This window comes from Lithobates pipiens, unplaced genomic scaffold, assembly GCF_037356315.1.
Source record: "Lithobates pipiens isolate NorthernLeopardFrog02 unplaced genomic scaffold, aLitPip1_a1.2 Scaffold_18, whole genome shotgun sequence".
NCBI lineage: Eukaryota > Metazoa > Chordata > Amphibia > Anura > Ranidae > Lithobates > Lithobates pipiens.
In genome coordinates this window covers 492,709,959-492,732,311 of record NW_027507758.1, presented here as the reverse complement: position 1 = coordinate 492,732,311, position 22,353 = coordinate 492,709,959, and the positions used below count along the sequence as shown (strand labels likewise).

The window sequence follows — 22,353 nt, the reverse complement described above, 5'->3', positions numbered from 1 at the left end:
TGTAAATACTAACTTACACAAATCACAAACTCCAGTTTGCTGGTGAATTAAACCAACAGGAATATTATAGCCAGCAGTGCGTCCATAAGCTGTGTGGCAAGACTTAACGCCTCGTAGATTTTTAAATGTGATCTCCTTGTCCTTCTTTTTTACGACTGCAACAGCGCGATATGTGCCTTGATGGAGAGCAAACAAGACATTATTAGTTCTACTTTTCAAAAGTAGTTGCATTTCTTTTGCTTTCATAACACAAAAAAACACATATAAATACATATAATGTAGAAAAACAGTATCTCAGAACAGTGTAACCACTTCATATGTGCCATAAAATAAGGAATATATACTGTACAGTCTTTCAATTATACAATGAAAATTAGACTATTCTGCAAAGATGCAGATTCTTTTTAAAAATAATGTACATCTTTCTGCTGTGATTAGGTAGAATAGCAGTCATCTCGGGTTTTATGCCTGTCTACTTATGGTGTTGGCTGGTGACCTCTATCTGCACACTGGAGCTTCCACACCTACACATTAGAAATCAAACTCAAGGCTTAAGTATAAGAAGATTACCTTTTATATTTTGTTTTTTTTGTTTGCACGCTTCAGCTGTTGATAGATGAAAAAGAAGACACATAAGTTAAAGCAAGTACATTCTGTTACATGAAATCAGAAATACAAATTTGATATTTCCCCAACATAAACCCTTTCCTCTATTTGCTTTCTACAAATAACTGAGGATAACAACAGAAACAGTAAACAGTTATTAAATACATACATTCATATATATGGATATGTGTGTTTTAATAACCTGTTAGATTATAATCAGTTGTTAAGCCTAAAAATGTCACTTTATTGTGCAATGGTCAACTAAGACTTCAGAGTCCAGATATACAGCCTTGTTTACTAGTAATCACTTGTAGACATATGTAGCGCTGACATCCTTGCCTATTGATGCGGTTATGTATGCTTTAATGTAAGGTTTATGGGCATTACTGTGGTTTCATACCAGAACCATCTAGTGACCAAATATGGGTAACGCGCCTGTTGATTATTACCTCAGAACAACCTAAAGACTTGTACAGGAAGTGACTGTTTGGATTCTGGAGGTTGACCTTTTTACCCAGGAGTCTGTGTGACCTACCCATGAACACTCTTTTATGCAGTGCGGAGACAGCAGCCGACAGCCATTGCAGAGTGCCAGCCTGTTTGTTTGTGAGGTGACCTGAAGGAGCCTGAAAGACGGTAGCCGAATTGAGAAGGTCCAAAGACACTCAGCGGAGAATCGGAGAGCCGGATTGATTCAGCAGAGCAATACAGAGCGTCTGGCCCAGCTGATGGAAAGGCAAGCTACAGTCACGGGACCAAAGTGATCACGCGGAAACTCTGATCCAGTTGGTGAGCGTGTTGTGGCCCACCGTTTGTTAACTTTTGCACACAGTTAGACTCACATACAGGCCTCACTGGAACCTGTAGTTCCATGGAGGCACAGCAGAGCAACTAACACTGAGCAGGCTTGAGGCCTATCTATCTTGGTGCATCAAGCGTTAGTAAATAAGATACTGGAGTTACATCAGGAGCATTTCAGCTTAATCCTCCATGAACTTTGGATTACAAATACAAAGGAGTGACTTTAGCTAGCGAAGAAAAGAAGACCCCAGATAAAAGTACTTTAAGTGAGGCCTCACGTATAGCATTTAAAGCAGAGGGAGCTCCCAGGTTATCAGGTATATATATATATATATATATATATATATATATATATATATATATATATATATATATATATATATATATATATATGTAGCGGGGTCTCTTTAAGAACTATAAAACTACTGTTCCCAGAACCCCGCTAGTTCCCAGGATGCTTTGAGTTATGCCCCAGAGACTTATGGGGGAGGAAATATAAGGAGGGGGAGAGGCCTAGTTCTTCCTCTTTGGACACCCCCCTCTCTTCAAGCAAGAGGAGATCTGTGCTGAACTGCTGAGGCACAAGGCCTAAAGCCTGGGCCTTGTGCTCTTTTCCAAAGAGCCCTCTGCCAGCTTAGCTGCACCTGAGAGACATTTTCTAATCTTTGCTGCAGTACACCAGAAGGATTGAAGACTCGGAGGTCGGTGGATTCCTGTTCCTAGACGAAAAGGCAGAGAAACCGGACTTGGACTTGTCCGGGTGGTGAGAGCTGTTTAAAGACAGATGCTTTATCTTTATTATACGTTTGGATTACAAAGTTGTTCTTCAAGTGCACCACCGAAAGATTGCTAGCGAATATTGTTTTACTGGACTTCCATCTAGATTAGTCAGGCCTGACTGCATAGGTAGAGAGTGCTGGGTGTTAGTTTACCCATGCGGGGAAGTAGCTGAAAAAGGGCAGCACTAGAGTTGCATAGAAATACTTTATTATGCTGACTACTCTGTTTATCTTTATCACTGGTTACTGCAGGGACCTGTTTATGTGTTGCAATCCAAATGTTTGATTCATGTTATTCCTTTTATAAAAACAATAAGTAAAGTCAGTTATATACTTCCAAGGATTGTCTATGAGCTTGAGTTATCCACCCACGCACACGCACATATTTAGAGTATAAGTGATTTAATGTGTATTGCTAGATACTAACTGTGCCAAAGTGGGTAGTGCAGATTGCCGGGGGGTTGGCGGAGCTGTGCTCAGGACCCAAACCAAACTTGCGGCCCTCTTAAGTGAGGGTATCGCTATACGTGGGGGCTCGTAAATCTGGGATTTCTGAGACAGCGGTGAACACGCCAGAGGTACCGGCATGGACCCACAGGGAGTCAGAGCGTGGTGTGAAGCGGCTAAGGCCGACCCAAGTCAGTCAGTGGTCATTAGCCTCCCAGGGGAGAAATGGTCGACAGAGACCGTAGAGGAGTTAATGAAGTCAGTGTCCCCAGACCATGAACCATGCGTGATGGAGATAAAATCAGACCCAGACATCTTATATCAGTATGCGCTAGTGGAATACTGGGATGGGATGCCGGAGGCTTGCAAGCGCAACCGTGTACGGACACAAGACAACAGATCCTATAGGTTGGCGCACGCAACAAAGGAGGAGCCATCGCCAACGGGATCACCGCAGGCTGCGGCCCGTACCTCACCCGAGAGTCTCAGATCAGCACCGGCCACCCTTAGCGCAGAACTGTGTGCTGTTCTGGGGGAGATTGTGGCCCAGTGCAAGAAGGATCCCACAGATTACCCGATGTCGGGGTACAGAAAACTCCGGATGTTTTCAGGGAGGAAACCTGTACCTTCGGAAGAAGAGGGATTTGAAGATTGGTTAGATAGCGCAACTCAGGCACTAGAGGAATGGGAAGTTCCAGAGCGCAGAAAGAAGCAGAGGATTGTGGAAAGTCTAAAGGGGCCTGCTCTAGAGGCCGTACGCAACCTGAAGATGAGCAGGACAGACTGTAATGCGCAGGAGTACCTAGATGTACTACAGACTGTGTTTGGTGGGACAGAGAAAATCTCTGAGCTTGCTTATCAGTTAGAGCATTGCTACCAGAAGAGAGGTGAAAAACTATCAGACTACATGGGACGTTTAGATAAAATCTTGCATAAGATGATCCTAAAGAAGGGGATCAGCCCAGGAAAAGTAGATGAGGCCCGTACTCAACAGGTACTGAGGGGAGCTCAACCCATGGATCCTATTGCATGGACACTGCGTGCCCGACAGGATGGGAAGAGTCTGGAGTACACTGACCTCATCCGAATGATCAGAGAGGAAGAGGCCCTACTGGAAGAGAAAAGGGAAGAAGATCTCAACGCGCCCGTCAACCAACCGGTAGCAATAGTTACACCGGCCATGACTCCCGCTAGAGATAAGGAGCTGGACACTTTGAAGTTACAGATGTCCCAGGTGATGGAGATGTTGACTGCTATGATGGCGAAAGGTCAAGGGGGAGCCGAGAAACCAAGTCCTAGAAAGGAGTTGTTTCCAGATACACCAACACCAAGCCCCACTCGAGACCGAGAAGAGATGCTATGCTACAACTGCGGGGGCAGTGGCCACTTCGCCAGTAGATGTTCCAGTCCCAAGAAGAAGAAGATGGATAACCGCCAGCCGGCGGGAAACTTCAGAGGGCCCCGGTGAGGGAGTCAACCGGGTGCCCATGTCTTTCAGTGAACTCCAAACTGAATAGAAGGAAGAGAGAGAGAGAAAACCAGACCCCTCAGAAGGAATGTCTACAAATAAGAGACAATAACATCCCTCAGCGGGTTCGTACTCCCATTACTGTGGGGAGGGTCAATGCATACCAGGCTCGAAAAAGAGTAAAGTCAAAAACCAACTGGATGAAGACGGGTCCCCAGAAGAGGGTGGCCTCAATCCGGCCCTTCCCAGAAGAATTGGTCGGCCCGTCCCCCACTGTCTCCATCCAGGTGGAAGGAGTCTACACGAAGGCCCTCCTGGACACTGGAGCTCAAGTGACTTTGTTGTACAGAGACTTCTATGATAGGCACTTGAGCCATTTGCCTATACAGAAGATAGAAGAGCTGGAGATATGGGGCCTGGGAACTCAGAGTTTCCCCTACGATGGTTACCTGCCCATAAAGCTGACCTTCGATCCATCTGTGGCGGGGAAAACAGAGGTGTTTGACACCCTGGCAATTGTGTGTCCTAGACCGCCCGGGGCCAGCAAGATGTCCCTCATCATAGGGACCAATACGGATCTGGTGCGAAGACTTCTGACCCCTCTAATGGAGACGAGTAACCATCAAGATCCCAATATCCATCCCATGCTGAAGACAGCCTACCAACGGTTGGTCCTAGAGCAGAAGACCCCAGGAGAGGGGATAGGGAAGGTGTGGAGACTTGGGAGAGAGGGAGTGGTGCTGCAGCCCGGAGAGGTAGCCTGCCTCAGGGCCACGGTGAAGCTTACCTGGGAGCAGCCTGGCCCCTTTGTCATGCTGGAATCCGATCCAAGGGAGGATCACTCCGGCCTGGAAGTGATACCGGAAGTGATTTCAATCAAGGCCCTGAAGAAGGCTCGAGGAAGAGTCCCAGTGAGTGTGAGAAACCCTACGGAGAGACCCATAGAGATCCCTGCCAGAATGCTGTTGGGGCAAGTGAGTCCTGCGGCCCCAGTCAGCTGGTCAGAAGTAAAAGGAACGGGTGCAGGAGGAGATGTTTGGGAAAAACTTTCCATGGAGAACCCGGACCTACCTGGAGCCTTGAAGGAGAGAGCCAAGGCCCAGCTGACTAGATGGGAGAGGATTTTCTCAAAGGATGAGTTTGATGTGGGATGTGCCAGGAGTGCCACCCACCGAATCCGCCTCCAAGAAGACAAACCCTTCAGGGAAAGGGTTAGGCGGGTCCCTCTAGCTGACCTGGAGGATCTGAGGGAGCAGCTTGCGGAGTTGAAGAAGACTGGTGTGATTCGGGAGTCTAGAAGTCCCTATGCCTCCCCCATAGTGGTGGTCAGAAAGAAGAATGGGTCGTTGAGGCTTTGTATCGACTACAGGACTCTCAACAGGAGGACCATCCCTGACCAGTATACCACACCGAGAATAGAGGATGCCCTACAGAGTTTGGCTGGTGCTAAGTGGTTCAGTGTAATGGACCTCAAGAGTGGGTACTACCAAATCCCCATGCACCAGGAAGACCGAGAGAAGACAGCTTTCATAACCCCAGTGGGATTCTTTGAATTCAACAGAATGCCTCAGGGCCTGTCTGGAGCCCCTGCTACCTTTCAACGCCTCATGGAGAAGACCGTTGGAGACATGAACCTCATAGAAGTCCTTGTGTACTTGGACGATGTCATTGTCTTCGGGAAGACTTTGGAAGAACATGAGGCCAGGTTGGAGAAGGTGTTGAGAAGACTCAGCAAAGAGGGACTCAAGCTTTCTCCCGAGAAGTGCCGGTTTTACCAATCCTCTGTGAACTATCTGGGACACATAGTGTCTGAAAAGGGAGTGGCTACAGACCCTGAGAAGTTGGAGGCAGTTACCTCTTGGCCAAGACCGGCAACAGTCACAGAGCTCAGATCTTTCCTGGGGTTCTGCTCCTATTATAGAAGATTTGTGAATGGGTTTGCCCGGATTGCCAAGCCACTGAACGAATTGCTCAAGACTGAAGGAGAAGAGGATGGCTTGGGACCTAGGAGGGCCGGTGAGTCGGTTCAAGATCAGTGGAACCCAAGGTGTGAAGAGGCTTTCCGAACCTTGAAGAGGAGCCTTACCACGGCCCCAGTCCTGGCCTATGCTGACCCCACCAGACCATATGAGCTACATGTCGATGCCAGTCATGAGGGCCTAGGCGGAGTGCTCTATCAAGAGTATGAAGAGCAGCTGCGACCAGTGGCCTATGTGAGCCGGAGCCTGACTCCCTCGGAGAAGAACTACCCCACTCATAAATTGGAGTTCTTGGCCCTCAAATGGGCAGTAGTAGACAAACTGAAGGACTATCTCTATGGGGCGGAGTTTACCGTAAAGACAGATAACAATCCTCTGACCTACCTCTTCACTACTGCAAAGTTAGATGCAACCGGACACAGATGGTTGGCTGCATTATCCGGATTCAACTTCAGTCTAAAATACAGACCAGGGGCTGGAAATAGGGATGCAGATGCCCTGTCCCGAAGATCTCATGTCATGGTCGATGACTGGGAAGACTGGACTCAGGTAGCACCGGAAGGAGTGCGAGCACTCTGTCAGGATGCTGAGTTTCAAGCAAGAGGGGGCTCCAGAGCAGAGGAGATAGGAGTCACCGCAGTGGGAGTCCCTCAACCCTACTGTGGGGTAATTCAACTAGCAGAGGAACTCCTGCCAAAGCTGTCCAGAAAGGAGCTGAGCTATGACCAATTGGAAGACCCCATGGGGAGATTGGTCCTTGAAGCTTTGGAGAACGAGAATCCAGAGGGACTTCGACATCACCCTTCCAAGGAGGCTCGCCTGCTGAGGAAAGAGTTGGATAAGCTACAAGTACATCAGGGAGTGGTCTACCGAAGGGGCCCCTCTGATAACTCAGAAGATAAGTGGCAGTTGTTTCTCCCAGAGAAGCACCGAGAGACGGTACTAATTGCCTTACATGACCAGCATGGCCATCTAGGGGCGGAGAGAACTTTCCAGCTTGTCAGAAGCCGGTTCTATTGGCCCTGTATGAGGGCAGAAGTGGAGGAATATTGCCGTTCGATGCATCCAGAGGAAGACTCTACCCCATCAAGCTACCCCAATGGGCCACCTACAGAGTCAGGGTCCAATGGATCTGGTGTGCATTGACTTTCTCTGCCTCGAACCCGATTTGAGTGGATTGGGAAATGTTCTGGTGATAACCGATCATTTCACCCGTTATGCCCAGGCTTTCCCCACCAAAGACCAAAAGGCCTCCACTGTGGCCAAGGTGCTCATGGAAAAATACTTTGTCCACTATGGATTACCACAGAGAATCCACTCAGACCAAGGAAGGGACTTTGAGAGTCGTCTGATCCGGAATCTACTGGACTCATTGGGAGTAGAGAAGACCAGGACTACACCTTATCATCCACAAGGAGATGCCCAACCTGAGAGGTTTAATCGGACCTTACTAAACATGCTTGGAACTCTAGAGACAGAGAAGAAGCAACACTGGAGCCAACACATATCAGCTTTGGTGCACGCTTACAACTGCACCACAAGTGATGTGACGGGTTACTCCCCCTACCGGCTCCTGTTTGGGAGGGAAGCAAGATTGCCGGTGGATCTGGCCTTTGGCATTTCCCTAGACCAGTGATGGCGAACCTTGGCACCCCAGATGTTTTGGAACTACATTTCCCATGATGCTCCACTACACTGCAGCGTGCATGAGCATCGTGGGAAATGTAGTTCCAAAACATCTGGGGTGCCAAGGTTCGCCATCACTGCCCTAGACCATGCCTCTGCTACCTCCCACAAGGGATATGTGGATCGACTTAGACACAATTTGAAAGTGGCCCATGAACGAGCTCAGGCGGCCTCGGACCAAAGGGGAGCCCGCAACAAGAGGAACTTCGATCTGAAGGTTCGAGTGCAAGACCTGCAGCCTGGGGACTGTGTACTGCTACGCAATCTGGGGATCCCTGGGAAGCACAAGCTTGCTGATAGATGGAGATCGGAGCCCTATGTCATTTGCAGAAAGCTACCTGGATTGCCTGTGTATAAGCTAAAACCAGAGGGGAAAGTGGGGCCCTTGAAGACTTGGCACAGGAATCATTTGCTCCCGCTTACTGAAGCAGTCAGAATACCTCCAGTGAGAAGTCCACCTGAATCTGTTTCCATTCTGGATACCCCGGGACCTAGCACTCGGTCTCAGACCTCCCGGGTTAGAGATGGACAAGATACCCAACGAGGTGAAGGTGGAAGAGGAGAGCTTGAGTGGCTGTGGCCTTCATCAACTCCAGGAAATTCTGCCATAGATCTCCCACCTACTAAGGATACACAGGATGGGACACTGAACCCAGAAGCTACAGAGTTCATTCCATCTAGTGGTGTGCCTGAAGGCTGGGAAGATATCCCCAGCATTTACTCAGAAGAGGAAGGAACCGATGTTCCAGAACCAGTGATGCTGTCAGAATGTGTTCCTGAAGTAGAGCCTGTGGCGCCAGAGCCTGAAGTCCCAAGAGAACAGAGAGCTCGCCGAGTTGTGAGACCCCCCAAGAAGCTAACCTACTCTCAAATGGGGGAGAGCTCTGAGGACTCTGTTGTGACTGCTAGAAGAAGTGCTGAACGCTCTAATCCTTCCACTGACCATTTGGTGGAGGGCAACCCCAGCTCACTCTCTGGCACAGTTAGGCAGGCCACTCATGTCAGTGTGACCTGTGGGACAGGGAATCCCACCTCTGAGTTCTGGTGGAAATTCCCTGTACCAACATCATACTCAGCACTTTCAAAATTGGTACAGGATATGTGTTAAAAGTTTATCTTTGGGGACCAAAGAGTTTAAGTGGGGGGAGTGTGTAGCGGGGGTCTCTTTAAGAACTATAAAACTACTGTTCCCAGAACCCCGCTGGTTCCCAGGATGCTTTGAGTTATGCCCCAGAGACTTATGGGGGAGGAAATATAAGGAGTAGGAGAGGCCTAGTTCTTCCTCTTTGGACACCCCCCTCTCTTCAAGCAAGAGGAGATCTGTGCTGAACTGCTGAGGCACAAGGCCTAAAGCCTGGGCCTTGTGCTCTTTTCCAAAGAGCCCTCTGCCAGCTTAGCTGCACCTGAGAGACATTTTCTCATCTTTGCTGCAGTACACCAGAAGGATTGAAGACTCGGAGGTCGGTGGATTCCTGTTCCTAGATGAAAAGGCAGAGAAACCGGACTTGGACTTGTCCGGGTGGTGAGAGCTGTTTAAAGACAGATGCTTTATCTTTATTATACGTTTGGATTACAAAGTTGTTCTTCAAGTGCACCACCGAAAGATTGCTAGCGAATATTGTTTTACTGGACTTCCATCTAGATCAGTCAGGCCTGACTGCATAGGTAGAGAGTGCTGGGTGTTAGTTTACCCATGCGGGGAAGTAGCTGAAAAAGGGCAGCACTAGAGTTGCATAGAAATACTTTATTATGCTGACTACTCTGTTTCTTTATCACTGGTTACTGCAGGGACCTGTTTATGTGTTGCAATCCAAATGTTTGATTCATGTTATTCCTTTTATAAAAACAATAAGTAAAGTCAGTTATATACTTTCAAGGATTGTCTATGAGCTTGAGTTATCCACCCACGCACACGCACATATTTAGAGTATAAGTGATTTAATGTGTATTGCTAGATACTAACTGTGCCAAAGTGGGTAGTGCAGATTGCCGGGGGGTTGGCGGAGCTGTGCTCAGGACCCAAACCAAACTTGCGGCCCTCTTAAGTGAGGGTATCGCTATATATATATATATATATATATATATATATATATATATATATATATATATATATATATATACCCTTTGTATTGTGTTATATTGAAATATATTGTGCTGTCCTTCTAAGTTGGGATGACAGCACAATTCCTGTAATCACCTGTGTAAATATTTTGCAGTAAAGATATTTCTGATTAAGTATCCAATTGTGTGGCGTACTGTTTCTTCCCACCAGGTGAAGCCAGTGGATCCTGAGGGTATAATACAGGTACTTTGCATTGTTTTAAATTGTACTGTATTACATTTCACCGCAGCTGTGACAAGGGGATTGAATCAAGTTAGTGGGGTTTCTTGGTAGAGTGCAAGCCCAATCTAATCAGCAGCTCCTTCAGGGGTTAGTGCTACACATACCTCACAGGAACTACTGGTGTACTGCACTTAAAGTGGAACTAAACTGTATCTGAGCACCACAAACCGAAAATGCTATTTCATTCTTTTCTTCATATTGAAAGCAAACTCACCCATCCATCTAGGCGTCCATGATTTAATTTGCTCATAAATCACTTAGAACCCACCCCCCCTTACACACACAGACAGTATCTATAGCCATGGCTATCTTGTTGAAGAGCAGATGTTTCATGCAGCATTTGCTTTCTGGATTCCATCTGCCCTTAGCTCAGGCATGCAGACAGGAGGCCATACATAGCTGAGAAACCCCTCCTCCCCTCCTGCAAATGACAGAAAACAAAATATCCATGAAGACATATGGGATGTATGACATCCGTTTAGCCTAGGACAGAAAACTGAACACAACTGAAGAAAAAAAAAAGTTTAACACAAGTAAATATAATATACCTTCCTGTCTATATTTACTAAGACTATTTAATCGGAGTGCCAAAAGTTTAATAATATTAGAAATGGGTACCTACATCCTATGAGATTGGAGACATTTGTATTTGAGGCTAGTGGACGTTAATGGTACCGTAACAATTTAAAATACACAAAAGTATAAAACAAGCAGATTTGATTGAATTAACATCAACATGTTAAAACATACATATTTGTTTAAAATATATATTTGTGTATTCATTCAGGGGAGGGTACAACTAACAAAACATGGCAGTACCAGTTCTCCCTATAGTCTATTAGCTTACTATTTAACTGATATAGGATGAACTAGTACTGACATTTTTTGTTAGTTGTACCCTCCCATGAATGAACAGACAAATATATATTTTAAACAAATATGTATGTTTTAACATGTTGATGTTAAGTCAATAACATCTACTTGTTTTATACTGGTGTGTATTTTAAGTTGTTACGGTACCACACATACAGTACACTGTAATCTTACAGATTACATTACTGTATCTCATTATTTCACCTCCCTTTTGTCCCTAGTGCTTTGTCTAGTGCCCTGCATGCAGTTTTATATCATAAATACTGTTCTATCTTCCTGGAAACATTAGATTGTTCATAGCAACCAAAAAGTGTCCCTTTACATCAAAAGCAGTTTTAGACCAGCTAGAAAACAGCGATAATAAATTAGAATCACTCGCAGAATTGAGTGATAGTGATTTGTGGGGAAATTCGTCATCAAACACTGAAAGTAACGACAGTGATAATTCTGCAACTGAGCAAATTTCAGTGTTTTTTATTTGATTACATTATTGAATAAAATGTATTATTATTATATTATTATTATTTCTTATAATTATTTATAGTTATTTATTATATGATTTAGTGTTTCAAACTTTATCATACCCGGATGTCTACTAGACTCTTGTTTGGACAGATTTAAGTGAGTTATTTCTAAGAATTACAGGCCTACAATATAAAACGCCAAATTTCCATGCAAAACACGTTACCGCTTTGAGCATCACAAATCTGACATAATCATACCGCCAGGGAGGTTAAAGTCCACTAGCCTCACATACAAATTTCTCCAATTTACTAAGCAGCATAGGGATTAAAAATAGTTGATTGAAATAGTTTAGTTCCACTTAAGAGGAAAACGAGAGAAATATGTGGGCTGTCATTGCTGATCTCATTTTTAAAATGTCAGTTGCCTGGCTGTCTTTAGCATCAATACTTATAGAGTAATTTAAAAAGAACAAGCATGAAGCAGCAGAGTGAAATATGAAGTTCTGGGTCTGTAACTCACACAATTGAAGTCATTGGCCCCACAGACAACCAACCAAGACTAAAACACCCACAAGTAAAAATATATAAAAAAGACAGCGCTGTACATGGCTGTGTGCAAAATATATATATATGCAGTATATAATGTGTTAAATTCTAATATTATCCTTATTAAACCCTATTATATATTAATAAACTTGCAGTGCTAATGTTGTTTAAAAAAAGACTTTGTATCATAAACAAAACAAAAACACAAAACAAAAAGTTACAAAATGGCAATAATCCAATATACAAGTGTGGTTCTGTGAAGAAAACAAAAAATATACTCAAACTCGTTAATGCTTCACAAAAATATCTCAATAGTCCAACAGTTCATATCAAATCACACATATAGCAAATTCTGTGTTCCATGTTCTCAGAGGATGTCCAAGTTCCACTTGACAATTTACTTCTCTTTACTTATATATTACCACCGCATCAAGTGAATTATCTGCCACCACTTATGAGCAAAATCACTCGCCAACAAGAATGGTTGGTAATATATGAACCAGTAAATGGGCATTTTCCCTTATAGGGCACAATCATCTGCAAATCTCTAATGGATCTTCTCTGCACTCTTCCACATATATCAAGCGATATCTCCAGAGAATTGAAACCCAATATAGGAAAGAAAACTCAGCATAGCATAAAAACAATTTATTAAAATCACAATACACTCATATTTGGAAGTGTTTCCACTGACAGAGGTTTGCAAGTATAAAACCATGTACAGGTCAGCTCAGAATCTTCCAATACCTGATCTAACATGATGACAACACCCCCAAACCCCGGGCCTATGCATGTTTCGTCACTGGATGTCTGTACCGGGGAAGTGGCACTTTTGGAGGTTTAGAGGTGTTGTCAACACGTTTGATTGGGTGTTTGCTCGCGGTATCAGAAGATTCAGAGCTGACGCTTAAATTATTTTATGCTCGCAAACCGGTGTCGGTGGAGACAATTCCAAATGTGAGTGTATCATGATTTTAATAAATTGGAGATATGTTTTAAAGGATTTTATGTTATGTCAAGCTTTCTTTCCTATACTGGGTTTCACCTCTCTGGAGATCTCGCTTGAGATCAGTGGAAGAGTGCAGAGAAGAGCCATTAGAGAAGATTGTGCCCTATAAGGTAAAACACCCATTTGTTGGTTCATATATTACCAGCCACTATTGTTGGTGAGTGATTTCGATCATAAGCGTGGGCGGATAATTCACTTGGTGTGGTGGTAGTATATAAGAAGAGAGAATTAAATTGTCACGTTGCACTTGGACGTCCTCTGAGATCACACATGGAATTTGCTATACAGTATGTGTGATTTGATATGGATATAAAAAGAACAAGCAGCGTCAATCTGAGCGCAGCAGTATTTAATCACTTAAGCCCCAGACCAATTTGCAGCCAAAGGACCTGGCCCTTTTTTGCAATTCGGCACTGCGTCTGACAATTGCGCGGTCGTGCCACTTGGCTCCCAAACAAAATTGGCGTCCTTTTTTTCCCACAAATAGAGCGTTCTTTTGGTGGTATTTGATCACCTCTGTGGTTTTTATTTTTTGCGCTATAAACAAAAATAGAGCGACAATTTTGAAAAAAAATCTATTTTTTTACATTTTGCTATAATAAATATCCCCCAAAAAAATATAATTTTTTTTTTTTTCCTCAGTTTAGGCCGATACGTATTCTTCTACATATTTTTGGTAAAGGGAACATACGTTCAGTGACAGGCTCAGTAGGAAGCACAAGGAGAGGTTTGTTTACACAGACCTCTCCTCATTCTTCAGCTCTGTGACCCGATCGCGGGACACCAGCGGCGATCGGGTCTGCTGGTCCTGCGGCGATGGTCATGGAGCTCAGGACCGGGTCACTCCCGACCCACGGCTGGGCACTTAAAGAGCAACGTACAGGTACGTGCTTGTGCCCAGTCATGCTATTCTGCCGACGTCTATGTGCAGGAGGCAATCCTTAAGTGGTTAATCACATTTAATCAAATGGTAATGCACTTACTCAAAGTAAGATAAAAGCAGGCATATCTAGTAATATCAGATGGATGACAGGGATCCAAAGAATGAGCACTCAGTGTCCTGGGCTTAGACTGCAGAGCGCAGGAGGAAGTCATCACTCGAGGAGCTCCTGGTCTCAGTGGAATGATGCTGGAATCATTCTCCATCTGATATTACTAGATGTGCCTGCTTTTAGCTTACTTTGAGTAAGTGCATTACCATTTGATTAAGCGTGTTTTAAATACTGCTGCACTCAGATTGGCACTGCTTGTTCTTTTTATATTTCTCTCAGAGGTTCTTCTACCCTTCAGCGTGCTGCCTTGCCAGTGCCAGCTACTCTCCCTGTGGTAAACCACCCAGGCTATGGACTCCCCCTAAAAAAAAAACGACACCCCTATCAGAAGTCTCTTTTCTAAATACATAATTTTTATGCAATTACTGACTTTCTGCTACTCACCCTTCTGGAACTTTGGACTATATGTTCATAATGCAGACTTTTTAAGTCTTTCCCCATCCCGTAGATGATACAACCTTGCGTGGTAGAAAATACAGTTATTGTATTTTTCCTTGTGATTTGATATGAACTGCTGGACTATTGACACGCTTTTGTGACACATTATCGAGTTTGAACATATTTTTTGTTTTTGATATATGTTTTTTTCACAGAACTACACACTTGTATATTGGATTATTGCCACTTGTCACTTTTTGTTTTGTGTTTTTGTTTTGTTTTTGATACAAAGTCTTTTTTTGAACATCATTAGCACTGCAATTTTGTTAATATACAGTATCTCACAAAAGAGAGTGGGAGCGATAAAACCAAATTTAACACACATGCTCCCTATTCACACTTGAGACCTTGTAACACTAACGAGTCACATGACACTAGGAGGGAAAATGGCTAATTGGGCCCAATTTGGACATTTTCACTTAGGGGTGTACTCACTTCTGTTGCCAGCAGTTTAGACATTAATGGCTGTGTGTTGAGTTATTTTGAGGGGACAGAAAATTTACACTGTTATACAAGCTGTACACTCAATACTTTACATTGTAGCAAAGTGTAATTTCTTCAGTGTTGTCACATGAAAAGATATAATAAAATATTTACAAAAATGTGAGGGGTGTACTCTCTTTTGTGAGATACTGTATAAAGGGGCTTCAATAAGGATAATATTAGACTTTATCACAGTATATATATATTATTTTTTTTATCACTAATTCACCCGTGTACAGTGCTGTCTTTTATATATTTCTACTTTGATTGAGGTTCCAGCAGGCTGGGTTAAGAGTTTTGCTACCATCCTGGCGCGGTCATCTTCATTATTTTTTAAATCACCCATAAAACTGCCTGTGTAGGGGCCTAGGACCTGGCAAATATCCAGGGGGTCTAGCTACAACTTTCATGTTTCTACAGTAAGTCAAGAGGATAGTGCAGTTAGTTGAAACTGTGAACTCATCTATCATTTAAGAAAGAAGGATGCACTTTAAGGTAGTTAAATGAGGGAAGCCTTATAAGTTCAGACAATACAAATGGTGCGGCTTTTTGCAACACTATTAATGTAAAAAAAAAAAATGAAGGAATGTGTGGAAAGGTAGGGAATGTCAACAACTGCAGGCAATGTATTCCACTCAGTACAGGTTTTCTCTAGAAGTTCGTACTTGCTAATAAACAAGTAAGCAACTAGCAAGTGCTGCTTATTCAAAAGGTCAGACAGTGTTTACAAGGTGGAGTATGCGGTAGCCATGCTTGTAATGACTTTGTATATTATCACTAACTATACTACTATGTTAGTGTTGTAATATCTTTTTGTCTTACCATCATAAATCTCTTGCATTGCTGGGACTAATCCACATGCTCCTGCTGTATATAGGTATCCACCATCAAGAGCAACAGCATCAGCTTCGCCTTTCTGCAAAATGTAATACACAAAAGCAAAACATCACACCAGCACAATAATGTCCTAATAAAATAGGGGAGCCAACTGAAGGTTTGGCATACGCACGTATGCACAGACAGACACGCAACACCTACTTACAAGCATAAGAAACTCTTGTAGTGGGCATGAACATAAGAATAATAGCATATACTGTACATATCTACTTCTTTCATTTTAGAGAGTCTTTAATATTATTTCAAAAAGATATAAATAGCAATAACATCATCCCTGTACTGAGAGCCCTTTCACACTGGGCCGTGTCGGGCGTTAGCGGTAAAGTGCCGCTAGTTTCAGCGGCGCTTTACCGTCATTTTAACTGCGCTTTTCGGCCGCTAGCGGGAAGCTTTTAACCCCCACTCGTGGATGAAGAAAGGGTTAAATGCGCCCGAAAAGCACTGCTACCAAAGCGCTTTTCAGGCACTTTGGCAGCACTGCCTATTAATTTCAATGGGCAGGAGCGGTGTCTACACTTTTTCTAGCATCCTGCAAGCGCACTGCCGCAGTGTGAAAGCACTCAGGCTCTCACACTGAGGCTGCAGGGGAGGTGTTTTTCAGGCGCTTTACAGGCGCTATTTTTAGCCCAAAAGTGCCTGAAAAATGCTCCAGTGTGAAAGTGATTGAGCTCTGTACCCAGCAAATAGTGTCAAATATTAAAATGTTTTAACCTTTTTTTACATGATTTACAATTTTACCTTAGGGTAATACATTTGCATTTTGCTTTTATATGTATATTAATTTATATGAATTGTGTTTAATGACCATGAAAATATGTAAAAAAATAAGTCACGATCAAGGAAATTGAAATCCAATTGGTACATAGTATTATATGTTTAAATGTAAGTGTTGCTCTGAAGAGGAATTTAGGGACATTACCTTTACCCTGGAGAGTTGCTTTGCACACTTTAAAATGTGTGTGTGTTTTTGCTACTTAAAGCTGAAAACTATTTTGCGGTGATATGTATGGTGACAATGATAAACATTCAACATAAATGTGACAGTGGCTGTCTAAAGCAAGCTTCAGTGCAAATATATATATATATATATATATATATATATATATATATACACACACACACACACACACACACACACACACAAACACTCGCACATATAGTGTATTTAGCACCGTCACACCTAAAACGATCATTTTCATTGATCAGTATGGGGATGTAAGTTTAGTGTTGGAACAAAAATGGTTTCTTTTAGGTAAGTGGAAGCTTTACTTCTGGAGTAAAAGAGGTAATTCAGCTGCTTATTGTCTGTCTTCCCAGCCTCTACCTTTCTCAGCATTCCAAGTTGTTCAATGCATTAACACCCTGGAATAAGTTCCTAATACATGACCAAACTGTGTGAGTGTCGCACACTACTGATAGCTTTTGCTATTTTTTTTGTACTTAGCCTTTCACTAACCAAACCAAACCAAATACTGTCATGTCACTGCATTATAACAATGTACATACCTTACACATATATAGTATAAACTCCTAGCTAAGATGTCAATTTCCAAATACTGTTCAAGATTCCACTACCCTCTTAGACCCCAGGAGCAGTTTAAAGGAAATTAGTATTTGAGAATGTTATTGCACATTCATGGCTGTAATTCTTACAGAAGAAGATAAAGGGTGCTCTTAGGCAGCTTAATAGAGAACTCCATACATGACAAAATTGCCACTAAATGTTCTGCATAATGTCATAGGGACTTGGAATTACTCTGCGCTGACAAATTTTTGTTAAGGATTTGGGTTACCTATTTCCTCCCTATATTTCTATTTTACTGGGGTTTTCAATTTTCCTGTTCTGATCTTATATATTTCTATACTATTCATCCATTTTGATCCCCTATCCTAGCAAGTCTACATAAGCTCCACTTTACTAATGTTCAATTATTTCACTTTTATCTTTGGTGTTCCTTCCCCAAAACAATGCAAATCCAACATGTTTGACAGCTTTTGACAGTAATTACAAATGCTCTGAGTGTACACTGTGCTCCAGTGTATCAACACACAAATCAGTAACAATATGGCCATATTTGATCGTTTTGTGTGTTGAGATACTGGACTGGATAGTTTCATAGAATAGTTAAAATTGTAGTGAATAAGCAGCAGGGAATGCTTCAAGGGTTTTGTAATTGAAATAGGCCTATTCCAGCATAAATCCCAACTTGTGTTCTTATTCATTCTAGAAATGTCTCACTCACCAGAACTTTTGTAATGCATTCTTCTGCATTGGAAGCCTCAATGCATTCAATGCTTCCTTCGCTTGCAACACTCCAATTGTCACATTTATTCTTCTCCTCTGTGCCCTGTGTACACCAGCGGATTGATTTATCTGATGGTGGCTCCAACTCTGCATTAAAAGTGATGGAAATTGTATTTAGAGTTCAATAGCACTTATTACTGCTAGCAATGTGCAGCTTAGGTTCAGCTTAGTTTTTTACGAGTGGTGCTGTACACATGACAGGGTCGCTTTTGAAACACGTAAAAATGTTCACATTTTGAAATGTAGAGATGGGAGAACATCCTTAAAGTGGAAGTAAACCCATCGATTTAAACAGTTAAAAAAGGCATGCCGGGAATGCTAACTGCACATTGGCTGTGCTCTCAGCCAAACTATCAAACCATCCAATGGCTGGTGTCATATCGAATCACATGTGCAGCACCATAGCAGTTAAAGATTAAACATAGGCAAAGATGGCAGCTTCCTTGGCTGAAAACGATAGGGGAGTTTACTTCCACTTTAAGGTGTTACTAAACCCACAATAGTAAAATCAGCATGGTTGTTATACTCTCTGTGGAACCTAAGGGTAATCCTCTGCATTGTGTAAAAAGGCTGTTTGATCCTGTCTTCTCTCTTCTTCCACTGTCCCCAATCTATCTGTTTATAGAACAGAGCCTTGGGGGCAAGCTGCACATGCTCAAGTTGGTGTGTATTGCTAGAGATTTTTTTTCTTTCTTGGGAGAATGCATGTGATCAGCACAGGGCCAATCAGCACTGTTCAGACAGAGGGTGAGGGGTCCCGCAGCCTCATAGGACAATCATGGGAGAATGAAAACTCCTCCTACAAGCTTTAACCAGACACTGATAGAAGTCACAAGCCTGCTATATACTGCTGATGAGAAAAGGTATTTAGCAGTTTATATTTACTAAAATAATTGCATTTTCTTGTTCTGTGTACTGTGGGAGACCAGATATAGTCAATGCAGGGCCCTGGGTTTAGTAACACTTTAATGAAAACCTATGACCCGCCAAAGGAAACCTCAACCACTGCCCCAGTAATAACTATTGTATATAACATATTGCAGAAGTATTTTTAGCCCCAAAGTTTCTCCTCTTTGAACCCTGCTGAGCACTCTTATAACAACATGGATATGGCCATGTTGGAATGCTCTGACAACTCTATTTGCTGCATCATACCAATTCCGTAAACACTTCAAGTAAACCACTGCATTCTTTTTGGAGGTTTTTGAATATTATTTGTTCATGGAGACAATTGACTTAAAGTCAGTTTTAATCCCCCCTCTTCCTCTTCCCCTCCCATCCGGCTCCCCCCTTTCTTTTACCGCCATGTATCCTGCCTTCCCCCGCCCCTCCCTCCCCCCCCCCCCCCGGACTTCCTTATTAAGTACTGCTGGAATCTACTACCTCCAAACACATTTCCTAATGTGATGTAACTTCTCTGTGCATCTTTCTCCTGCTTAAACATGCAGCCCATTCATCCTGTGACAATTCATGTAACAAACTTCTGTGAACAACTGTGTATATGCATCGCTTGTATTGTAAAAAATTAATAAACATTTTTTCTTGTTAAAAAAAAAAGTCAGTTTTAATTACTGTCTGTGCCCCCGTTAAAGCGGGAGTTCCCCCGAAAATATATTTTTTTTAAAGTCAGCAGCTACAAATACTGCAGCTGCTGACTTTTTAAATAAGGACACTCACCTGTCCAGCGTGCCCATGATGTCGCACCCAAAGCCGAACTGTTGCTCGGCTCTCGGGTGCTGCTGCCACCATCTTCGGTATGGGAATCAGGAAGTGAAGCCTTGCGGCTTCACTTCCCGGTTCCCTAATGCACACTGCGCGAGTCATGCTGCACAATACGAATAGTCCCTGCTGTCTCTGGGACCCGTGTGTTTCCCAGCAGACAGCGGGGGGAGGGACAGGAAGTGGCGTAAAAGCCGCAGAATCTGCGGCTATCTATGCCTGGAAGTGGGTGCAGATACCTGTATTATACAGGTATCTGCACCCCCCTCCCCCCTGAAGGGTGCCAGAGGGGGAGAGGGTTCTGATGAGCGGAATTTTCATTTTAGGGTGGAGCTCCGCTTTAAGGAGAGTCACCTTCTTGATTTGTTATGTTTACCATTATCATTGAGAGTGAAATGTAAAAAAAAAAAAAAATCAAAATTTTGGGTTGTCCCCATAAAAGTAATAGAGGGCAAATCTTCCAGTGGGGACAACTAGTTCTGGTGACCTGGGGGTCCTAAGGAATTCTCCTAATTTACAGGGATTTCCTCTCACTTCCTGTTAGGCTATGGGACAGGAAGTGAAGGGAAATCTTCGAAATAAGACACAGATGGCGAAAACAAGAAACCTGACAGGGGTAAAAAAAAAATTGTTTCCTGTAGTTCTATTTTAGGATAAGAGTTTTTTTATCATTAAAATTGGTGTTTGATAATAACCCAAATTAATTTTGCTATTTACATACAGTAGTAATAAAACATTATTGTAGATATTACCATTTCTGACAAGTTTCATTTATCACATTTGTCTAATTTATGCTTTGTAGTACGATACATTAAAAAAAAAATCATACCTGATTTATGATGCACTAAAGTAAAGATTGAATGGCCTGCCTTAAAGTGGATCTAAACCCAATTCATGAAATTTGAGCTGGGCACATATATCTGCAGTGTTTTGTTATCTCTCTTCAAAGCACTATGTCCAGTAGCTGTCTTCTGCTCCTTCTTCTGTTATCACCATGAGAACTCCTGACAAGTTCTCCATCACATGTGATAAAAGCAGCCTGAGTTTTGTGTTTGGGAGGATGCTATACATAGATTAGCAGAGCCCTGAACTATTCAACAAACAGAACTGAAAGTCTCTACCTATGAGGAGAAGGGGTGTGTGCCTTTCCTCCAATCAGCTGTCTTGGATGTATGCCCAGGCTTCACTGCAGTGCTAACCAGAAAGACAAAATCTGTGCACTTTATAAACAGTATATAAAGATGAAGATAGAAGATATACATGTAAAACTTATTTAGGGAGATTTGTTTCATCTATGTGTATCATCTGTGGCTGTTCACTTCACTGGGTATATGTGAGGGTTTACATCCACTTTAAGACACTTGCACTTTAACAAGCGATAACACACTGCATTAATGCATGTTCTCTAATGCAAAGCATAGTGTGACCTCAAACTTATGGCAGCAATAGCAACTGGTCACATCTTAAAGCCAAAGACAGCAGTTAGATATAAGGAATGTTTCAGGAATTAAAAAATGGAATCTACAGAAAATGGAAATATCAATTTGAGGGCGGATTGATCCTTTAGGCTTTATTTTATATAAACTTTAGGTAATTGGTTCATGAATGAATATTTTACTTGTACCCCCAATGTAGTTTTTTTTTAAATCTTTTGGTTCTGTTTTTCTGTTGTTAACAGAGAATATGTAAATTATAAATGAGACATGTGGGCCACGTACCATTACTCAAGGCTTTACTGGCGCTTGTGAATGCTGGTCCCAAAAACAGGTAGGTGTCCATTTCCTTGGGAAGAGTAATGATGCTAGTTGCAGAGTCTTTGAACATCAGATCATGTCCATGAGGAGAACTGAACAATTTGCATTCAGACTTTTTCTAGAATAAACAGAAATGGACAGTAATTTTGGTTACTGTACACATACATATGTTAAGACTAATCCTGTCAGCCATTTTGAAGTCTAAAAAGTAAAAGTCAATACCTGTAACAATCCAGCCATGACTGACCTGGGTCACAGCTTGTGGACAACTAGCTCTTCCTTCTCTCCTGGAGTTTATAGGAGATTTAGTGTTGCTGAATTTTGTTCTCCACAGCCAATTTATGAACTATCACATGCACTGCAGCTGTGCTGCATCCTCCATATTTGAACTTCTTAAAATATTTTAGAGTGAAGCCAGGGCTTCCAGCCTTTGCATGTTTAGCCTGACTTCCATATACTCTGGATTACTCTGTAGATTATCTGGGTATCTTACAGGCTCTGCTTGTCTGCACTGGTCCAGATTAGGGATGAGCTTCGAGTTCGAGTCGAACTTATGTTCTACTCGAACATTGCCTGTTCGCCTGTTCAGCGAACAGTGAACAATTTGGGCTGTTCGCAGCAAATTTGAAAAGCCGGAACACCCTATACAAGTCTATGGGAGAAATCTAAAGTGCTAATTTTAAAGGGTAATATGCAGGTTACT

General features: G+C 42.7%; 1 protein-coding gene across 1 annotated transcript in view; it reads right to left on the bottom strand.

The window, feature by feature from the left end:
* The window catches only part of LOC143988773 (serotransferrin-A-like), an 86,368-nt gene that overhangs the window by 26,062 nt on the left and 37,953 nt on the right, over positions 1-22,353 (bottom strand). Inside the window, exons 8-12 of the mRNA XM_077488622.1 lie at positions 21,615-21,768; positions 18,116-18,264; positions 15,798-15,891; positions 571-606; positions 18-176 (exon numbers count right to left, since the gene is read on the bottom strand). Coding sequence (XP_077344748.1) covers positions 18-176; positions 571-606; positions 15,798-15,891; positions 18,116-18,264; positions 21,615-21,768 — 592 coding nt within the window. The remainder of the gene's footprint in view (positions 1-17; positions 177-570; positions 607-15,797; positions 15,892-18,115; positions 18,265-21,614; positions 21,769-22,353) is intronic.